General features: G+C 56.3%; 1 protein-coding gene across 9 annotated transcripts in view; it reads left to right on the top strand.

Moving 5' to 3' along the window:
- Positions 1-21,198, top strand: part of CADM1 (cell adhesion molecule 1) — a 194,693-nt gene that overhangs the window by 44,710 nt on the left and 128,785 nt on the right. Inside the window, exon 1 of one of the 9 annotated variants that reach the window (XM_074559568.1) lies at positions 18,371-18,538. The exons of the other annotated variants lie outside the window; for them this stretch is intronic. Within the exon in view, the coding sequence (XP_074415669.1) occupies positions 18,430-18,538 (109 nt within the window). The 5' untranslated portion in view covers positions 18,371-18,429. Of the gene's footprint in view, positions 1-18,370; positions 18,539-21,198 lie in introns of those variants that run through there. 9 annotated transcript variants of the gene reach the window in all.

The raw sequence follows: 21,198 nt of genomic DNA, 5'->3' as shown, positions 1-21,198 counted from the left end.
TGCTTGAGATGCCCCTGCTGGAAGTGCCTGTGATGGGGCCCAAGATAGTGCCTCTTACCCTGGGGTTGAAGGGTTTGAGGTCATTGCTCTCCCTCCCACAGGACGAGGGATGAGAATCAGCCCTGACCCTTGTGTGGTGTCCCCTTGGTCCCTTGCTGCCCTCCCAGGCTGTGGGAAATGAGAGGGCTCTGGGTTTGTCCAGGTGATTTTCTCCTGCAGGGAGCTGTGGCAGGTACAGGGCTACCAGTGCCCTATCCAGGGAATGGGGAGCCAAGAGTGACGCTGGGATTTCAGGATGGGTGCCAGCTCTGCCTCCATCTAGAATAGCTGGAGAAGTCAGCAGAAAACCAAGGGATTGCTTAACAAGCTCTTCAGTGCTACTGAACGTGCTGAGCTCATCTGGGGAGGCCGCGGGCGCCAAGTCTGGCATGCCATGGGCTCAGTTCCATAGGTCAGAGGCCACCAGCCATGGACTCAGTGCCGAGGTCAGGAGCCACCAGCCATGGGCTCAGTGCTGTAGGTCAGGAGCCATCAGCCATGGGCTCAGTGCTGTAGGTCAGGAGCCACCAGCCATGGACTCAGTGCCGAGATCAGGAGCCACCAGCCATGGGCTCAGTGCCAAGGTCAGGAGTCATCAGGCATCCCTCTGCTCCCCATCCTCCTCTGGGGAAAGGCTCATTCAGGGCAAGAGGCATCGCTGTGCTCCTACCTCCTTTCCCCTGCTCGCAGCATTTCCAGCTCCATCCTTGCAGCATTCCCCACTTTGCAAGGCCCACAGCTCAGAGCCGGCCGGTGGCAGCGACGCAGATCCAGCTGCACCCCAGCTGCCTGGAGCCAGGGCTGCCAGAGCCTGATCACCAGCACACACACGGGATGGCTGCAGCCAGCAGGCTGATTAGCAAACATCCCCAGCAGCCCCAGCACCCGCACGGAGCCCAGCCCCGCTACAAAGAGCCGTGGGTTGAAAGCGGCGCCGGCTCCCTGGGCACGCGGCGCAGCACCAGCAGCGCCTGCCAGATCATCACTAATGATACCCCCATCAAATGTAAACTATTCTTAGACACCTGTGTCAATCGGGGAGGACAAGAAGAAAGCAGAAACCCGGAGCTGCTGAACACAGCATCCAAAATATTTTTATAGATTAGTGCAAGCTCTTTATTTCCGAGCAGGTGAGGTTCAAAGGAAAGCAGGGCATGGCGAGCGGCCCGGCGCACAGCGCTGGGAAAGGATTGATTTAGCTCTGTTTGTACTCCAACAAAAAAACCAAGGGGGGAGGTGGGGCTGAGGATTTTGGGGCACAGCTCGCAGCAGGGGTGTGGTGGGGTTTCTTTCTGGAAAAGCTGGAGATGGGATGGACCCTCTCCTGTGTCCTGCAGGGGAACCCTGGGGAGGTGTTGGACATGGCATTAAGTATATTTGGGTGTGTGAAGGATAGGAGGAATTGGCTGTCCTGGCTTGAATCACAGCAGAAAGGAGAGTTCAGAGATGGGGGCCAGGGTGAACACTGGCAAGGCTGGTGTGTGGCCTCAAAAGGGCTGGCTCTGATCACCTCATCCACCTCCAGTGCTGAAATCAATCTCTGGAAGAGGGGACCTGCTGTGACCGTGGGGTCACCTGCTTTCACTCCAGGGGAAGTCTGGGAAATGGCTTTGAAATGGGGCTTTTCATCTCAAATTTCCTGGGAAACCCAAGAATGCAGGAGAGAAGAGCTGCTTACAGTCAGGAAGGCCATACAATCACTGGTTAATGCCTCACCAGCAAAGAGATCTTCATTACACGGGGCTAATCATTTACAAGCTGTATTTTTAGATGTGTGGCTTTAAGCTCATTACCTCATGCCCCAAGTATGTGGCTCAGCTTCCTGGCTCCAGGGTGGGGTTTCTGGTTGGGTCTTTGTGCCCCTTGACAGCAGAGATTGGTCAGACAGTGAGTGCCAAAGCCAAGCTCGCTCCTTCCTGCCTGGTAACCATCAGTGCCAGACTCTGTCTGGAAAGAAAATTCATTCTGGGAGTGTGGGGATCCCACAGTGCTCGAGCTGCTAACAGCATCTCTCCTTTGGCTTCTGCAGAAGTGGAAAGGCTCTAAATGAGTAGCAACCTCAGCATTAGCCTGGGAGCTTTTGGGGATGACCCAGGAGAAGCCTTAAAAGCTACCTAGAATAACCTAAAACGGATGGTGACTGCCAATTGTTCCTTGAAGGTGGAAAATGTGCCCCCAACCCATTAAACCCCTGGCACTGGCCCTGGGACGGGTCTGTTTGCCTTGGTGAGGTGATGCTGTGCTTTGGTGCCACAGTCAGTGAAGGCAGGAGATGTGGGATCAGGAGAGCTCTTCCCTTACCCAGCACCACTTTGGTTTTCCTTTCCTGTTACCTGCAAATGAGGAATGCTGCTCTCCCTAGCTCTGCATTATTCCAGCCATTCCAACCCCCAGCTCCCCTCTCCCTGAACTAATAAGGAATTTTGAGTAGGTTCATGGCCTTGTTTGTTTATATCCGGCCTAGAAAATGCTTTTCCTCCCCCTGCCTCTCTTGCTAAAATGTTTTCTGAGATTTATTCGTAAGCCTGTAAATACAGAGTAAATAGCTTTAATTTAATTTACCAGCCTGCAGTAAGGAGCTGTATCTGTAAACAGGAATTCCACCAGTCCCTGCTGAGTGAAGAAATATCTGGGTGCTCCAATATATTCTGGGGTTCTTTTTCTTTTTGCTCCCCTTCCTAGGGAAGAAGATTTTTCCTCACCTTGTAGAGGTTCCGGAATCTTTGCTTGTGGGACGCTCTGAGCACAGGGCGGATACTTTGTGCCAAAGGTGACAAATTCCCTCCTGACCCCTGAGGAGGAAAGGCAGCGAGCTGATCCTGAATGGGGCCAGGGCTGGCCCAGTTTGAGGTGCCAGAGCCCCAGAGGGCATCTCCCACCTCCCACCCACCTGCGCTCCAGAAGACGTCATTTCCATATTTTCTCACAACTCTTGGAGTGTTCCTGGTTTCTGGAATGTGCTTGGCAGGCAGGCTTTGGAGCCTGGCTCCTTCTATAAACAGTGTCTCTGCGGAGACGCGAGCGAGGCGCGGGGTTTTATGAATGGGGAATGCTGGTGGCATATGGAGGCAGCGCTGAGCCCAAAATGAACGTGAGAAAAGAGGGAGAGGGTGTGAGCTGCCTTCAGCTCAGCGGCGGCTGGAGGAGCCTGGATGGGTGCCCGGGGCCCTGCGGAGCCCGGCAGGAAGGGGCGGCTCTCTGGCACCCAGGCTCTTGGGAAGACAGGGCTGGTGATGGAACCAGTGTGGAACCTTCTCCTCTCCCACCTCCAGCTCTGCCCATCTCCAGCTCTGCCCCATCCACCTCCCCTCCCTCCCGGCCCTCTGGGGGAAGCTGCTCATTCCCAAGGAGCTCTGGATGCTCAGAGCGTGGCCGGGAGCCCGGAGCAGAATGGGTGGGAGTGCAGCAGGGCTGGCAGCCTTGGCACATGGGCCAAGATAAACCCATGAAGGAGGCACTGACACAGAGTTTGCTGTGCCCTGTGTCGCCCCCAGAGCTGGGGCTGGCTCTCTCCCAGTCCATCCAGTGCTGCTCATGCTGCTGGGCCCATGGCAGGGCTGCAGTGCTGCTCCGGGTTTGCTGCTCCCCGCGGCTGCCTGCGCCTGCTTTGAGCTCCCAGAGAAGAGATTTGCCAACTGAGATCTCTTATTTTGCATCGATTTGTGAGGAGGTTCCCCCACGCACCTCTCCCACCCGCCGCCGCCTCTGACAGCTTATTTAGAGGGGGCTGGTGCCCAGAGGTAGAATTTGCAAACAAATAACTCTCACCCGACATGACAGTGCGGAACAGGCTGCGACAATCCGCCGGCGCTCGCTGACGTGACAGTGACAAGAGGAGTTTTGTGCTCATTAGTTTTCCCAACATAAAGACTCCAGCTCTGCCCGGCCCTCGCCGCGTGTCACCGGGAACAGGCTCCTGCAGCTCCTTCCCAGCTGCTGTGCAGATGCTGGGGCTGCCTGGGGCTCTGGGGCCTCCTTCCCCTCCCCAGGGAGCTGTACTGGTGCTGCTGAGCACCAGCCTGGCCTCTGCAGCTGCACAAGGGTTTTACCCCTGGGTGTGCATTTAGGACATCCATTAGGATGAATCCACCTCTGGTGGAGGAAGGGAGAAGGGAGGGGATGAGGCTGCCCTGCCTCTGGTGCTTAGTGCACATCTGAGATGTTGTTCTTGTCTGTGGGCACAGCAGCTTCTGCACTGACTTTCCTTACTTTTAATCTGAAGTATTTGCAGTTGCCACGAGTTGTCTTCTGCAGTGTGATCTCCACTGCCTTGTTATGATGGGAGTGTGGGTGGCGGCAGGGGAAGAGAAGGAGTAAATCCTCCCTCCCCTGGAACTGCACTGCTGCCTGGGGTTTGTGAAGGGAGTGCAGAGACCCTCCCTGGGTCTGTGAGGGGCTCAGTGGGGATGGAGGGACTCCCCAGTTTCATCATTTGCTATTTTAACTCTTGGGCAGTCTGTCTGATAATGCATCTGCCCACTTAGTGCCACTTACCTGATGGAAAATCCATTAATTCTGTGATTTCAATCCTTGGGGGATGGAGGAACCCCTTCTCCACCCTTCCCCTTTCCCAGACTGCAGCAACCAAATGCCTCAGGGGCAGCAGCTGAAGGTCCCCAGCCCAAACCCTCCTGTCTCCCCCAGAGCAGCTGCTGAGGACACCTCTCCTGCTGGGGTGCAAGCGGGCTCCCATTTTTCCTAATTAGTCATGATGTCTTGCCCATCACAGGAATAAATAGCAAGCTTTCCCTGAGGGTGTGAGATGAGAAGCACTATTTATCGTTGCTCTCAGAGGAAGCTGACAACATGACAGGTGAAATATCAGGAATAATTAAGAAAAATAAGGGCTTTATGTACTTTATTGCACCACCAGCAGGGATGTATTGCCAGAGACTCGTGCACCCTTTCGTGTGCCCCCATCCTTGTGTGGGCTGCACTGCTGTGTTTGTGCAGTGCCTTGTGCCCAGGGCTCGGTCACCACTGGCCATCCCCCGGGCTGCCCAGTGCTCCCAGGCTCCAGTTTCAGCGGTGGCTTCACCCTGCACTCAGGGCTCCAGCTCTGAGGTGTGCAAAGCTGGATCACAAACCTGTCTTTTATAGCTCCTGTTCTCCAGTGAGCTCTTTGTCCAGGAGACAGGAAGGAAAAACCCCAGCAACCTGTGTGTGACTTGGGGGTTTGAGGTTTTTTCCCAAATTGCTGGCCTCAGAAAGTGGCTGAGCCCCTCAGATGTGCTGTGCCAGGGCTGCAGCCGGGCTCATGCCCTGCCTGGGCTGTGAGCTGGTGCCTGTGCTGAGGAGAACACGAGGAGAACATTCCCCACTTCCATGGGCAGCTCCACGGCAGGTGATGCACAGGGGAAGGCAGCAGCTCTGGTGACCTGGTTCTCCATCTCAGCATTTCCTTGCCCTGGGAGGGTCCTGGTGTGCTCAGGCTGGTGCTGGGCTCCTTGGGCTCCTCGGGAATTCAGTGCCAGCTGCGTCCCACCCGGCTGGGAGATGTGCTTGGTGATGAGGCAGGACAGCTGGGGAGCTCAGGAACTGTATCTCCTCAAACAATGTGAAAATCTGATTACAGCAAGTGTCACTGGGCATCACTTAACTCTTCCTCTGCAGCCCCAGCCTCGCCTGACAGCCATAATAGATCTCTCGGATGCATCCTACATGGGAATAAAGTGCCCAGTCAAAAGCGCTTAAAATCCCTCAAATTTCGGGTTTGCTGATCACATCTCCTCCTGGCTCGGGCGCTCTCGGGGCCACCCAGCCCACACCGAGCCTCATTAGGGCTGTGCAGACACATTCCCAGGCGTGGGCAGTGAGATGTGTCTGGTTTTTGGCACTTGGGAGAAGAGCCATTGTGTGCCACAGCCCTCGTCCCCTCTGGCCATGTGCTCCCAGGGCTTGCTGGCTTTCTCTGAGCCTTGTGAAAGGGACCTTTTGTCAGGGGAGTAGAAATCCAGCAGCAAACAACTCTCAAATTGGGAAACACTGCTCTTGGGGCACTTATATTTAGCTCTCTTGCAGCACTGTCCCTTCAATTTATCTTTGTGCTTTTGTCCCTTTAACCACGGGCACCAGGCTCTGAAAGAGAAAGATGCCGGTGAGGAGCAGCAGCTGCTTCTTGCAGAGGTGAAGGTATTTTTAACACAATGCCCGAGAAAAACGAGCTTGTTTCCTCCACCCTTCAGTCCAAATCAGCCTGTGAAGAGGCTCTAGAGGAAAGAGAAGCCCGTGTATGTCTCTCCACAAAAGCATCGTGGAGACAAAGCCGCACACAAAGGCTGGAGAGGTGAGCGAGATACACAGGCAGGGCTTTGTCCCAGCTCGGTGGCCTGCTGTGACTCACTGAGAGGCTGAGGTGCTGCCAGGGAGGCAGGAGAGTCATGGATATTAATTTCAAACATGCAGGGTGGCCGGGATCCCAGCCCAGGCAAGGGAGAGGATGAGGGCCGAGTCACAGCGAGCCAGGTCCCTGTCAAACCCAGCCTGGTTTATGCTCTTTTAAATATTTATGGGGCCCTGTAGCACCTTGTGCTGTGGCCTGCGTTCCCTGAGGCTTTGGAATCAGATAAAATGTCCAGAGCGGGGTCTGCATCTCTGTGAGATGCCACTTCAGAGCCAGTGACCATTGGTCACCCCCTGCTTTGACTCTGACACTGAAGGTCCCCCAGAGCCCTGGGGACCTGGGCAGGGTGGGGGGGGCTGCTGGGGCCTCTGCTCCATCTGGAGGGTCCTCATTGGGGTCAGGGTCTGTGAGGAGTGGGCTGTGCAGGCACCCAGGAACCACCTTGCCAATGGAACACCCCCATCTCCAGGGGTGCCAGCTTTGTCCCCCTGCTCCCAGAGACAGACACCCTGCGGGAGCAGCCGCCTCCTCTCCTCTTCACTGGAGCCCTGGCAAGCTCTGGGGAAATGCCCACAGCTCACCAGTCCTGCTGAGGACAAGCTTTTTCCCCCACCCCTTCCCTATCTCTAAAACATTTGTTTTCTTTATCAGGAGCTGGCTGGGAGCAAGCCCAACAAGTCTTGGGTTCAACCGTGCGACCCCTCCACTCACCAAGCAAATCAGCTAAGATAAGATCTGGACCTCTGAAGCCAATTGTAATTTAATACAGCTTAAATTGCAAACATCCAATAGTGGCAAAGGAAATATGATCAAAGCCATTGATTTTTTGTAGTGACACAGTGTCTTTTTGACTAATTCTCAATAATGAGAAAATTGAAACCTGTTTGCAGATATTAGAAGCCTAAGTGGTCAAGTAAATAATTAGCAAGCCACTCATTTAAGCTGTGAGTATGAAAGACCATTGAGGTCCTTATTTTCAAGTAAAATGCTGAAAGATGCTGAGCATCTTCTTGAAATAAAATGGAGAAAAAAATCACTTCAGGCAGAGAAGATGGATTTTTGCTGGGAGAGCAGGTTGCTTACTGTAGAGAACAAACAGCTTTTCCCAAACTGCACCAGTGCAGCGCTGCTCATTTTCCATTGTGCTCCCTGCATTTCTGGCCCTGGGTTAATGGTGGAGCACTAACGAGCTGGCCTGGCACAGCATTCCAGGGAAGGGCCTGGTGATGCTGGCAGCAGCCACACACAGGGCGTGTTTGGGGTGCCAGGGGCAGCACAGGGCTGGGTAAGCAGAGCCCTGAGATATCCCTCCCCAGGGAGAGCGTCCTGGGCAAGGCACATTTGGCCATTTCCATTCAAGAACGTCGGTGCAGTTGAACGTGTTTGATAAGGGCTGTCTGTGGTGCCACAACAGAGGGGAATTTGAGCGCTGTTAGAGCCCAGCTGACTCCCCTTTCCATCTGGAAAGGGCAAAGTACACCTGGGAAGAGGTTTCAAGAAATAGAAGCAATTTGTTCCTGCTTCCCTGCGAGAGGAGCAGCTCCTGCCTGCGCTGAGCGCGGCATGCCTCGCTCTGTTCCCTCTCTTTGCTGGAGGAAAATCTCTCACCTGCAGACGGGGGGCACAGGGAATCCACCGGGCTCGTGCAGCTCTCGGGGCGCTGCTCTGTGTGCTGCAGCTGAGGCAGACGCCAGAATTTAGTGGTGTGTGTGAGAATTATGGCCTGGAGGGCACGAAAGTGAGGTTTCTGGTTTCCCCAGCAGACAAAATACCTGCCTGACTGCGGGCCCTGCAAAGGCTCGGAGCCTTTCAGAGCTGCCAGGCATGTTCGTGGGAAGCTTGCCAACCGCCCTGCGGAGACAACATTCAGGTTTGTCTGGATTTCCACGTGCTCTCAGGTATCAGGATTTCTGCTGGGTATCTCAGCTGCCGTTCCGAGCGCAGAAACAGGGTGGCCAAAAACCGGGCTGCGGCAGATAATGGTGGCGGTGACGGCGGAGCGGCGCTGCCGAGGGCACAAAGCCACTGATTATTGTTCGTGCCAGGCCCGGGCTCACAGTGGATGTCCTCAAAACAGCCGCGCTCTTCCCCGGCCCTTCAGCCAGGAATGAAAAGCCTTTCATGTTCTGCGGGGGCGGAGAGCACAATTTAAGCTGACCTGGCTCCGGCTGGGATTCGAAAGGTCACTTTGAGTACGGCGCTATCTGAGCCCATTGATTTAAAAAAAAAAATAAAATAAAAAAAAAAGAGCCCCGGCGCTGTATGGAGGGGGCAAGCGGGGGAGAGGAAGCGAAAATAGCTCTGGCAACAGTCATTGTTTAAAACCAACAAAGAGGCACTGAAAGGCTCCCCGCTCACTGCCGTCAATAGCCAGGCCAGGGTGAGGGCTGGAGAGGCTGCCCAGGCCAGGAGCCCCTGCCCGGCCCCGCCGAGGGATGCACAGGGGCAGGATCAGGGGTGATGGGCAGGATTGGGAGGGTAATTCTGCCTGAGGGAGCTGGAAAGGGGCTCAGCCGGGAGGAAAGGGGGATCAGGAGGGCCCTTCTGGCTCTGCTCACAGGGAACAGGGACAGAAGCAGAGGGAACGGCCTCAGGGGAGGCTTAGGGTGAACAGCAGCAGGAATTTCCCCATGGAAAGGCTGCTCAGGCCTTGGCAGGGGCTGCCCTGGGAGGTTTGGAGCTCCCATCCCTGGGGGTGCCCAAGGAAGGAGCGGAGGTGGCACTCAGTGCTCTGGGCTGGGGACAAGCTGGGGATGGGGCACAGCTGGGACTCCATGGTCCTGGGGGTCTTTGCCACCCTCAGTGATTCTGGGATTCCCTGGAGAGGGCACGGAAGGATTGGCAGCTCCCTCCTGGTGGGCAGGGCAGGTGTTCAGACAAACCCAAAGGGAGTCTGAGGGACCAGCCACGGCTGGATCATTGCCTTGAAAGCATCCGAGGCCAGGAAAGGAACGATTTGCCCTAAAGAGCTCAGCCCACTGTCAGCTGCTTTGTGAGCATTAGTGAATAATAAGGAGCGAGAGCAGCATTAGCCCTGGGTCCGCGCACTCATCTGTCACGTAACAAGGGAAGTATTGGCACACTGTCATGTTTCAAACCGTGCTGATCAATGGGTTTAAAAAAACAAACGCTGCAGCCTGGCCCCTGCGTGCCCAGAAGCAGCGCTGGCTGGGTGGGGGGCTGGCAGTGCCAAGGCAGCTCCTGCCCACCCACTGACCCTCCAGCTGGGCAGGGCAAAGCCCCTCTGCTCTGCCTGCATGCCCACGAGCAGGGAAGGGGTGGTGGTGGAGACCCAGGTGCTGTCTTGGTCTCTGTGGGGCTGAACACATCGGTGCCCAGCTCAGTGCCCTGGGAAACAGGGACAGTGACATCTCAGAGGTGCTCTGGGGTGCTGAGGGGACATCGGGGCACCCACCATGGCTCTGCAGCTGCTCTGCCTGGGCAGGGGTGGAGCTGGCAGTGGGAGAAGCCATGCCAGTGCCATGCTGTGCCTTCTCTCCATCATTAATTGCAGTGTGCAGCCATGGATGTTTCTGTGGCCAAGAGGGAAAAGGGAACACTCAAGCTTCTGACTGGATTGGACAGCAGGGAAAAAGAGGATTTTGCCCTGGCCGGTGGTGAGCAAAGGTGGAGGCAGCACCTCCTGTTCTGGGTGTCTGAGGGAAGAACAATGAAAGAGCAGAGGAGGCTCTTACAGAGAGCTCACACTGACAGGGGCTTGGGAAAGTGATATTTTCATATTGACTCAGAGGGGGAGAGGACAAATGGATTGAGGGATGGGAACCCCTCTGCTCCAGACACAAGCCCAGAGGATGCACCCAAGGAGGCAGAGCTTTGCACCAGCAGGAAGGCGCTCAGCACAATCCCTTAATGGATTTATTCCTTCAATTTCCCTCAGCTCTTCCAGGCTTTGGATATAAGCAAGGAAAGCAAGTTTAGGCACAGATTATAAAAGTGATGGATCTACAGAAACAGGAGAGGTTTGAAGGGCTGAAATTTACTGCAGAGCCTGGCCCAGAAATGACCCTCTTCCTCCTCCTCAACATTTTTTGTCTCTTGTGCAGAAAAATGCAGCTGGTCAGTGTGACAAGTGGAAGCTGGAGCTTTGTCATTGCTGTGCGATGCTGAAACAATGATGTATGGCTGGCGATAGATCATGTTGGGTTTCCGGAGAGCAGCGAAGACGAAGGCATGAGACTAATTCATGATGCATGAACACATTGATCTTCCTGGCTCTGGAAATACAATGTAATGAACCCCCGCTAACAGATCATTTTTGTGCCACTGCACTTCACTAATATCTAATGATTTCACCTTGCTCTCAGATAAAATATAATTGTATGGGAGTTCCAGCTTTGTTCTTTAATACTCGCATAGAGTTAACGAATTATGTTTTCCTCTGTAGCTGTCGGCAAGTTGAGACAAGCTTACAAAAGCCCCACAATTACCAGGCTAAGATGCATGTTTAAAACCGCGTGTGTGTGTGTGTGTGTGCTGTGTTTGTGTATAATGTCTCCATGCACGGAGCCTGGTGTGCTGCTGGGGGCTGAGCAGGGCAGGGAGGACACAGAGGATGCTGAGCAGGGCACAAAGGACACGGAGGATGCTGAGCAGAGGGTGGCAGTGCTCAGGGACTTCTGGGTCTCATCCATCCAGCTCAGGGAATGACAGGAGCCTTGCAATGGCAACCTGCAAATGCTGCTGTTTGCAGCATCCTGGCTGGTGGCTGGCAAGCCCAGCCATCCCTTTGGAAAGCAAAGCTCTCCTTTTATCTCCCAAAGTCCATTTGGAGATCAGCCTGCCCCTGTCTGCCCCCCAAATCCCCAGTCAGGCAAAGCCTTTTGCTTAAGAAGATAAGTTTGGGGTCCTTTTGGGAGCCCCTCAATGAAATCTTTGCACTTCACCTCAGCGAAGGTGCACACTGAGGTTTCCCCTGCTTGTTGTGTGTCCGTGGCAGCCACTGTCTCTCTCCCAGCCTGTGCTGATGCCCACAGCCTGTCTCTGGTGATGAACAAGAAGGATGCTCTGTGATGAGGAGGAGGGCAGGTGGAAAGGAGAGGACAGGTAAGCACTGAGTGTCAGCAGAGCCTCCTTGTTCTGGTCTGAGGGGTTGGAGACCCTGGTGTGTGTCCTGGAGCAGCACCAAGAACGCTCCTGGGCTGTCAGCTCTGGCCAGCAGCGTGCCAGGGCCGGCCACTTCTCCCTCTGACCCTCCAGCAGTGTTTGCCTTGGCCCTTACTTGCAGTGCTTGTCTCTGCCCCCAGCGTTCCTGGGGCAGGGGCTAAACTCCTGCTTGCTGCCCAGCACCTGCTGCAGCTGGGTCCCAGCCCCGGCTGCGCCTTTGGAGCCCACGCCAGGAGCGAGCCGGAGCGCAGATGGGAGCTGAAGGTGAAGATGTTTGCGAATTCTTCAAAGCGAGCCCGGCTGGTACAAAAGGAGTCAGTGAAAACCTAACTGCTCCTGACAGGGAGAGCTGCAGTAATGCTGAACCTCATTTGAAATTCCCTCTAGGCTAAGTAAGGCTCTTCCTTTCATGTGCGGAGTTTGGATCCCTTCTGGGAGACCTTTCCTCTGCACCGTGCTCCGTACGTGCGGTGTTGACAGATGATTAAGATGTGAAATCTCTGAAATCAGAGGAACAGCCCCAGTTTTGCATTGTGTGCTCAGGTGTTTATTCACGTTGGTGTAATCAGCTCAGTCTCGCTCTCTGGCTCAGGACCTGCTGCAGCAGTGAGGTACAGAAGGAAAGCCAGTCCTTTACTGGTAATGGTGTGTTTATAGTGGATGATCTTACTGGGTTTGCTGGTGTCCTTAGAGGTCTCTTGATGAGGCTCACTTCGTGCAGATGAGGAGCAGAGTGTTTTAGCAGATTCAAACCCTGCACTGTGATTTGGGGAACCATGACTACTGCTTCTGCACCTCTTGGATGTTTCCAAACCCCAGGGTCAGACAGCACCACTGGGATGGAGCTGGGTTTTTGGGAATTTAGGCGAGGCAGACAACACCCATGAGACATCATGTGGTGGGGAAGATAAGGCCTTTGATGGGATCAAAAGGGGGGATTTTTTTTTCTCCCAGCAGCTTATATAAAACAAACAAACAAAAAACCCCAAACGATTTGCTGTGGTGCCTGTCTGGAGCGTGGGGCTGGGCTGGCAGTGCCAGCATGTCCCTGGCTGCTCCCAGCAGATGCTGACACTGAAACCTGAGTGCTGGCATGGTGAGAGGAGCTGGCCCAGCCCTGCTGCAGGACACGGGCTGAGCTCACGCGTGGGCTGTGCTGAACCAGGGTCGGTGGGGCTGGAGCCCTCCTCGCACAGGGCTGTGGCTTCCCTGGCACTTGTTTTGATGTCTTCCTTCCTCCCCTCCCTGTGATCTCAGTGTCTTGACTTTTCCAGGCACTTTTCTCCTATAAGAATATTAAACACACTTAAAAAACACTTAAATGCTAATGTGAAACCTGAAAAGAGGATGTCAAATGTGCGAGGCACTCTGAAGACATGATGTCTCTGTAGAAGGGTTTGACCCCAGTAATCTAATTTGCTTTACATTTAAAATGATACTTCATTCTCCTATTATAAGGCTCTGTGTCATTGGCTCATAAAGATTACCATTTCTTGTCTTCCAATTGTAATAAATCCCATTCAAGCACCCTCTTGATTTGAAATTTGTCACGACAACATGCAGAGGGCACAGTTCCTGCAGTTTATGGCGCGGGTGCATTAGATCCTCATCTGCAGGAAGGATGATGCAAGAGCACAAAATGATTTGTCCCTTTCCTTTCTCAATTAGATACGTGTTTAACAAAAAAAAAATTAAAAATCTGAATTATAGCTCACTCCTCATTCTGCAGCAGTAAAAACGGGCTGGCAGGGGAGCCAGGCTGGCTGGATTGGCCCTGCTTTCCCCTTACACTGGGGAATAATCTGGTTTCTTTAACACCATCTGAAAATATTTCATCCTGTTTCAGCAGACTGGGGAGTTTTAACCTTTCTGGTTGTGCTTGTTGGAGATGAGAGGAAAGTGTTTGGAGCCTGCACCTTATCAGGCACTAAATGCCACAGTCGTAGCAGCTCCTTGTGCCAAAACACAAGGCTGGATCTGGGGCAAAAATGAGACTTTTGGGTAAACTCAGGTGTCCCAGGGGTGGAAATGCCCCTGCCCCATATCGGGGGAGTCAGAGTAGCATCTCTCACCCCAGCTTGGTGTGAGCAGAGCTGCAGCCAGCCTCTCCTCTTTAGGGCTGGGACAGCAACACATCAGCCCTCAGTGCCATGGAAATATTCCTTTTTTTGGGAGGTCTTGAATAAATCCATGCAAGAGATTTTGCTCAGGGAGAACTTTTATACTCTTAGTATCTGTTGTTCCTTAGGGTTTGGGGGTTTTTTTTTTATTTTTTTAACAAAGGTTTTAGTTGAGCAAAGAATCCCATCTGTATGGCTTTTTTATTAAAAGATAAAAAGCTGGAGTTCACAGGAGTTAGCATTAAGTCACAGTCCGCAGCAATCCGAGGTACTCGCTGGCTGGGGACTCTCTCTGTTTATTTCAAATACCCCTTTATCATCCTGTTGAAAGAGCCCTGTGCTCTGTAAAGCTCAGCCAATTGAAAAAAGAATCAGATAATGAAGACTGATGCTGCACTGATGACAGCCCCTCAGATCTTCAATAGGATTGCTCCAAAATCAAAAGACTTTTGCGTTTTATTGTCACACTCGTGGCTCAAAAATAATTAAATGGAATCTTTTGGCTCTAGAAACAAAAATGAAAATTTTAAAACAGCCCCCCACACCTGCAGGAAAGGGGCTAATGGGGATATCCAGCGGGTATTGGGCTGGATTCTGTGTGAATTTGCAGATTGTGCAGATTCTGTGTGAAAAGGTGGCGATGGCAGCAGGTGCCCAGCACATGTGGGGTGGAACAGAGGTGACACCACTGCTCTGGGTGACAGGAATGGCACCAGCCCCAGAGCTGGAGCTGGAGAACCCCATGTTCCCTTGCCCTTGGCACAGCTCTGAGCTTCAGCTTCCCTTCTGCCTCTGGAAACTTTGAACAAATTCGTTGCTCATTGCAGTGGAAGGCAGATAAATAAAATATATTGGGAGCGATTTGTGCTGTAACTAAACCCTGAATTTATAGAGGGAGAGCGTGGCCAACGACAGCCTTGTCACAGCACATGAAAGCCTGGAAATCGGGCTTTGCACTTTTACCTGGTCTCTAAAGAGGCATCTCCAGACTCCCCAGGCTGGGCACGGGTTTGGGGAGCAGCTCTGTGGTCACATTGGGGGTCCTGCTGGAGGAGGGGACACGGCACAACCCAGCCAAGATGGGTTTCAGGCAAGGCATTAAACCCGAAATGCTATAACTTGATTATTTCTTCTGCGGGCTCCTTTTGACAAAACTCCTCCATTTTCAAAGAGGTACACAGGATTTAGCCCCGCGCCGCTTTCATGTGAATTGTGTGGCTAAAGTTCCATGCAGCTCTTTGAAAATTTCAGAGCCGGCGCTTTCCCCAAGATCGACAACTGTTTTATTTCTCTTGACAGAAAATGGTGAGAGAACAAACACTGCCAGGGTGGGGGAAGCAGTTTGGTCGTGGGCTCTGCAGCACCTTTAATGTGAGCCTCAAAGAGCCACACAGGAATGGCAGCTCTGAATTGCACGAGTTCTGGGGGATTGTCCTTTCCTAGGAGGGAAAACTTGGGTGGTTTCAGGTCCTTTTTCCCTTCTTACACACAGGGATGTAGGGAACGGCACTTTAGGTCCCTTTGTCCATCCGTGAAACCAAGGAAAGGGAACTGATTGATCATTGGTTTTGTAATCCCATCCGAAAACATTTTCTACCATAAATTCTTCTGCAGTGGATGTGATTAGTGCCAGTTATTTGTAATTAGCCATCCCTTGGGTGATGCTGTGTCCCCTAAGACCATTCCCAATGGTGGCAGAGGCAGGACTGGCACCAGCTTGCACCAGGATTGCTCCAAGCTCTGGCCCAGTGTGTTGGCAGCAGCTGCTGCTCATCCATGGATCTAAGGCTTCATCCTGCTTCCAAATGCCACTCCAAGCATGTCCAAGCCACTGTCCTGTGCTGTGCCACAGGGGGATAGAGCACAAATCGCCTTGATCCTTCTCCTGCCTTTCTCTCTGCGTCTGAAACTGTGGGGCTTGGCTCTGTCTCTGGAAATATACCACAGATTGGAATTCTCATTTTTAAGTTCATTTCTGCTCTGATTTAAAGGCTGAATTAACAAACAATGGCTTATTTGGTTTAAAATGCAAAAACACCATCTGGTCTTTGAGATGTGCTAAGCCGCAGCGGGGGGAGCCAGAATGACACATGGGAAGGGTCTCCAAGTGGCACGGGTGAGGCTCCCAGGAGGAATTCCTGCCGCTCCTGACCCATGTCAAGGCAAGGAAAGCTGATCTTTGGAGTGGCATTGCTGCAGCTGCAGCTGGTGGCCTGGGGACAGCTCGATTTCAGGGGATGCTGCGCTTCAGCCTCACTGCTGGCAGCTCAGAGCAGCGTCCTGGGAGCTCTCCTCTGTCCCTGGCTCCTCTCCTCGCCCCGATGCAAAGTTGTGGAGGGGCCTCCACAGGCGTTGCTGGGCCTTGGTTTTCCCTGGGTCACAGCTTTAAGCCTTGCTCCAGAGCTGGCACAGGGCATTCCATCCCTGGCATCAATGAGTCTCAGGAGTGAGTGCCCACTCGGCCAGCAGGACTCAGGGATGACCTCATCCTGTAAAACCCTCGATTACACCTCTGTGCTCGTGGCTCAGGTCAGTCTCCGTGGTCCTTCATGCCCAGCCCTGTGCCCACCCTCCCCGTGCCACTCCTGGCTCCTGGCTGCTGGTGATTTGATTTAATGCAGCTTTCAATCACTGCCAGCGGGCCTCGCGCTGCAGCGGCATCACTGCTAAACACTCTGTGACAAATAATGTGAGGCTAAGCTTCCAGGACAGAGGAAATCGCTTTCCTCTCGAAATGAGAGCTGATGCATAATGGAAGGCACTAAGACGTCTCCAGCAGGAGCATCGGCAGTTTGAGCCCGTCCCGAGTCCCCGTCCGTCTGCCGACGAGACGCGGGAGGTGAGGGCAGTCATTTCCTAGAGTTCAGCATTTGCAATTTGCATTCTATAATCTCCCGGCCATTTACCAGCGGATAATTTGTCATGGTTTGCTTTAGCTGTTGTGATATTGATATTTATTATGCAAATTGTATTTCCTACTACTTATTGTCCTCACCCTCGGAATCCTTGAATTATTATAAACCTGTTTAGTTAATAGGGGTTGTCTCTGCATTGATGTCTGAGCGCAGCGGGTCACAGTGTGGGATATCGTGCAGGGGGGCTGCACTGGGTATTTGGGGACAGGCACACACGTTTAGGGATGCCTGGATGTGGGATGGCACAGCGGCCAGTGGAGCTGCACTGGGTATTTGGGGACAGGCACACACATTTAGGGATGCCTGGATGTGGGATGGCACAGCAGCCAGTGGAGCTGCACTGGGTATTTGGGGACAGGCACACACGTTTAGGGATGCCTGGATGTGGGATGGCACAGCGGCCAGTGGAGCTGCTCTGCTGGGTTTGCTGGGGCTGGAGTCCTCCTGGAGAGGAGGGAATTTGGGGTCCCAGTGTAAAACAAGGGCTTTCTCACTAACTGGGGTGAAGCTGGCTTAGTTACGGGACTGTGATGGTTATGGTGGCCCAAAACTCTACTTGTTGAGCAGGAAACAGATGTTTGGCACGGCTATGGAGCAGAAAAGCTTGTCATCATGGGGGACAGAGAGTGGCATGGGGAGGTGGTGATGCCTCAAACCAAGTCCCCAGCAGAAGCATTTTGGGTTTTCTTGGTTGTGAAATCAGCTTGGTTTCACATTCCAAAGGGTGAAAGCTCTCTCCAGCCCCACAGTGTGACTCAGTGCTTGCCCTGGGCGGTTTTAACCTCAAGCTTGGCAGAATCTGGGATGATGAAGTTGAACTGACAATTCACCTGCCTCAGGTTAACTTGGAATAACCCAATTAATAAGGTTGGGAATATTCGACATCCTCTGCATTTGCTCCATTAACGCTTGCATGGACCCATTGTCAGCGATTCCATGGTTCCATTGCTGGTGCCGTGGGTAGGGGGAAAGCCTGGACCCTTCCCGGGCGGGATGAATCCCCCGGTGACCCCGGCCGCTCCGTTTGCCGCGTGTTACGGTCCAGCTGAGCACTCGGGGGGACGGCAGGGCGCAGCTCCGGGGCTTTACTCGCCCATTTGCTCCGTTTGAATCCGGTGCGTGGGTGAGAATACGCAGAAAAGGTGGCTTGGTTGCCGGGCTGCGGTTACCGAGCCCCGACCGCCACCGCCGGGGGGCTCGTGGGCTCCGGCCGCTCCGCTCCCCCGGAGCCGCCGAGGCTCAACACCGCCTCCAGCGGCGCGGGGCCCGCTCCGGCGGGGAGCGGCACGGGGAGGGGGACACGGTCCCACCGGGAGGGTGCACCGGGGCAGAGAGGGGACACAGACACTGGGGGACCGCACGCTGCTGAACGCGGGGATGCTGGGGGGGACACTGCGGGACAGAGAGCGCTGGCGGGGGGGGCCCGCGGGAGGAAGGATGCTGGGGTGGAACCAGCTTCGTGGGGTACAAAAGGGGTGAAAGCTGCGGGTGGGGCGCGGCGGTGCGGGGCCCGGGGGCGGTGCGGGCCCGGGGCAGTGCGGGGTGCGGGGGCACGGCCCCGCCATGGCGCTCCCTGCCCGCCCGCCCGCTCGGGGGCCGGCCCGGCCGCGCTCGGTGCCGCCCGTGCCCCGTTCGGTGCTCCCCGCTCGGGGGCCGGGCCGGCCGCGCTCGGAGCCGCCCGTGCCCCGTTCGGTGCTCCCCGCTCGGGGGCCGGGCCGGCCGCGCTCGGTGCCGCCCGTGCCCCGTTCGGGGGTCGGGCCGGCCGCGCTCGGTGCCGCCCGTGGCCCCGCTCGGCGCGGGGCGGAGCGTGCCGCCGTGTCCCCGCCCCGTGACGCGCCATCTCCCGCGGGCGGCGCGCGGCGGTGGCAGAGCGAGGCAGGTGCCGGCGATGGCGGGTCGCGCCCAGCCCAGCGGCCCCGCGGGCAGCGGCGGCGGCGCTCCGGGGCTCCTCCCGCTGCTGCTGCTGCTCCTGTCCGCCGCCGCCATCATCCCCCGAGGTAGGAGGGACGCGGCCCCGCGCACGGGGCTCCGCGCGGACGGGCGGTACCGGGCGGGCGGCGCGCGGAGGGGCGTTCGCGCTCGGGGACCGCGGCGGCGCTCGGGCGGCCCCGGTTGCGGCGGGTGCGGGGCGAGCCCGCCCGCCCTCCTCCGGCCCGGGCCGTGCCCGGAGCGCTCGGTGGTCCCGGGGAAGCGCCCCCGGCGGCGGGAGCGGCGGGCGGGGTCACCCGCGCGTGGCGGCGCGGGCAGCCGCTGCCGGTTTCCATGGAAGCGGCTTCTCCGCTGCCCCGGGGGTCATCAGCGGCCCCGCAATTAAAAACTAATTGCTTTGCGCGCCCCTTCCATCTCCCCCCTCTCCGCCCCCCCGGTGTTTGCGGCGGCGCGGGGATGCTGCACCCCTGCGGGAGCGGGGAACCTGTTGGAATCTGAGTGGAACTTGCGCGGCGCGTCGCTCTCCCTCTTCCTCTCTCTCTCCGTCTTCCTCGCTTCCCACCCTCTCTCTCCTTGCTCTCCCCTCTCCCCCGGGGCCCCCCGCCGCAGCCGCGCCCCCCGCCCAGCCGGGCGCGCTCGGGGCGATCGCTCGGGGCTGGGGCGCTGCGGCTGGAGCGGGCGCTGGTTCAGTGTGGCTAACGAGGCCCCCCGAGCGGGGCCGGTTGCGTTCTCTCCGCGGCACCCTCGGGGTGCGGTGTCCCCCGGGCGTTGGGCGATCCCCCCACCCCGCCTGGCTTCGCTCCCCGCCGAGCCCGGAGCCGCAGCCGCGACCTGCGCTCGTGTCCGGTGGCTTCGGTTCGAGCGTCCCCCGTTAACGCCGCTCACGTTTCCAGTACGTCCGTGGGGCGGCACGGTGCCACACGGCCGTAGGAGCGGTGCTGTGTCCGGGATGTTTGGGAAGAACAAGAGGCCATTGAACGATCTGTTGAATCCCGCTCGTAGGAAAGGGGGGACGAAGGGGCCGCCAGCCCGGCGAACAAAGAGCTTTATTCACAGCCTGTGTACATGTCCATGCTTCCCCGCTCTTCCCGGGCGCCCTTTTTGGTGGGCTGGTGGTGGGGGGAGAGCGCCGGGGTCGTTTTCAGCTTGTTCTCCCCGCGACCGGGGCCGTGCCCGCCCGCCGGCTCCGACCGGGGCTGCGCCTCCCGGCTGCGCCGGGCAGCCCCACGGGCGGCTCTGCCCCGCTGCCGGCGCTCCGCAGCCCCGAGCCCGTTCCGGGGAGCCGGGGCGAAGGAGAGGAGCCAGCGCGGCGGCTCTGAGGAAACGCTGCGCTCCGGCTGCCCGCGCCCGGGCTTCTGCGGGCGCTGTGCTGTAGATTCCCAGGTGTCTCGTCACAAGGTGCTGTTTGTGTGCTCGGTGCTCCTCGCTGCCTGGCGAGCCTCCCGCCGCTGTGACCTGGGCACCAGGTTGGGAATACGAGCCCGGCTCCTGGCCGGCCGCGTTCATCCTTTGTTTTGCTGTCGCGCTCACCTCGATTCTCTAAGAGCAGTTTTTAGCTGGAGGCCAGTGATCCCCGGCAGGCTCAGCCTGTTCGCCGCTGCCCAGCCAGCGGGTGGAACTGTGATTTGGGGTCGCAGAGCTGCTGAAGGGAAACAAAAGCAGGGCTGGATGCTGGCTCGCAGTGGCTGTGCCTGACCCGAGCGCCGGGGTGAGAAGCACCGCGCGGCGTGCGCTGAGGTTGTGGTAAGACGGATATTTTGTGGTTGCGGTGCTGTGTTGTGAATCGCAGGATAAAATCCCAGACTGTCTGCGTTTAGGCAAAATTTCCTTACAGCTGAGGACCCTTTTTTCTCTTTTTCCCCCCCATTCTCCCCCTTTTCCAGGCTAACAGTGTTAGCTCCAGTGTTCTGCGAAGAGAGAATTAGTGTGAGGCAGCAGCACAGCGCAGAGTGCTGTGGCTGTGGCTCCCGCACGGCTGCCACCCGAGGCACAGTGCTGCCAGCGCTGTGTCACCGCCGTGGTGGCACCCCGTGATGCGGAGCGTGGCTCAGGGTTCTGCTGCCTCCTCTCAGCGAGGCGACTGGAGCAGCAAAAGGCAGCAGCGAGGCTGGGTTTGGGATGAGCCTGTGCGATCGGGTGGATCCGTGTGTGTCCGTGGTTCCTCTCCAGCCGCTCCCGATGCTCTGCGGTTCGTGGAGCTCCTGATGCCCCTGTGCAGCAGGGCGAGGGCTGAGGAGCGCTCTCGGCTCACTCTGAGGCGCCTGGGCAGCGCTGGGCTGGAACTCGGAGTCGGTCTGCGCTGGCACTCGGCACTTCAGGGACAGCAACTTTCCAGCAGAGCCTCAGGAGGTGTTTGGAGACGGCGCTGGCGTGGAGCCGTGACCCGGCCGTGGCACGGAGCTGGCCAGGGCTGCTTGTGGCCGCAGCCTCCGTGTCTGCCAACACCAAACCAGCCCCGGAGAAGCCCCCATGAAGGCAGGGAGTGCTCCCAGCGCGGCTGCGCTGAGCCAGGCTCCTTTGTAAACACAGCGTGAGTTTCCAAGGAGCCTTTGTATGCAAGCGAGGCGAGGCTGCTCGTCCCTGGCCTTCAGCAACACGCGCTGCGTTCTGCATGCGACGCAAACACCGGCGGGGAAGGGGCTGGGGAATAAAGCGATCCATCTGGGTTGCAGCTTGGGCTCATTTGTCTTGCGTGTAGGCAGTTGAGCCCAGGTTTATAAGCACGACA

This window comes from Zonotrichia albicollis, chromosome 27 (assembly GCF_047830755.1).
Source record: "Zonotrichia albicollis isolate bZonAlb1 chromosome 27, bZonAlb1.hap1, whole genome shotgun sequence".
Taxonomy (NCBI): Eukaryota; Metazoa; Chordata; class Aves; order Passeriformes; family Passerellidae; genus Zonotrichia; species Zonotrichia albicollis.
This window is presented reverse-complemented; position numbering and strand designations above follow the sequence as displayed.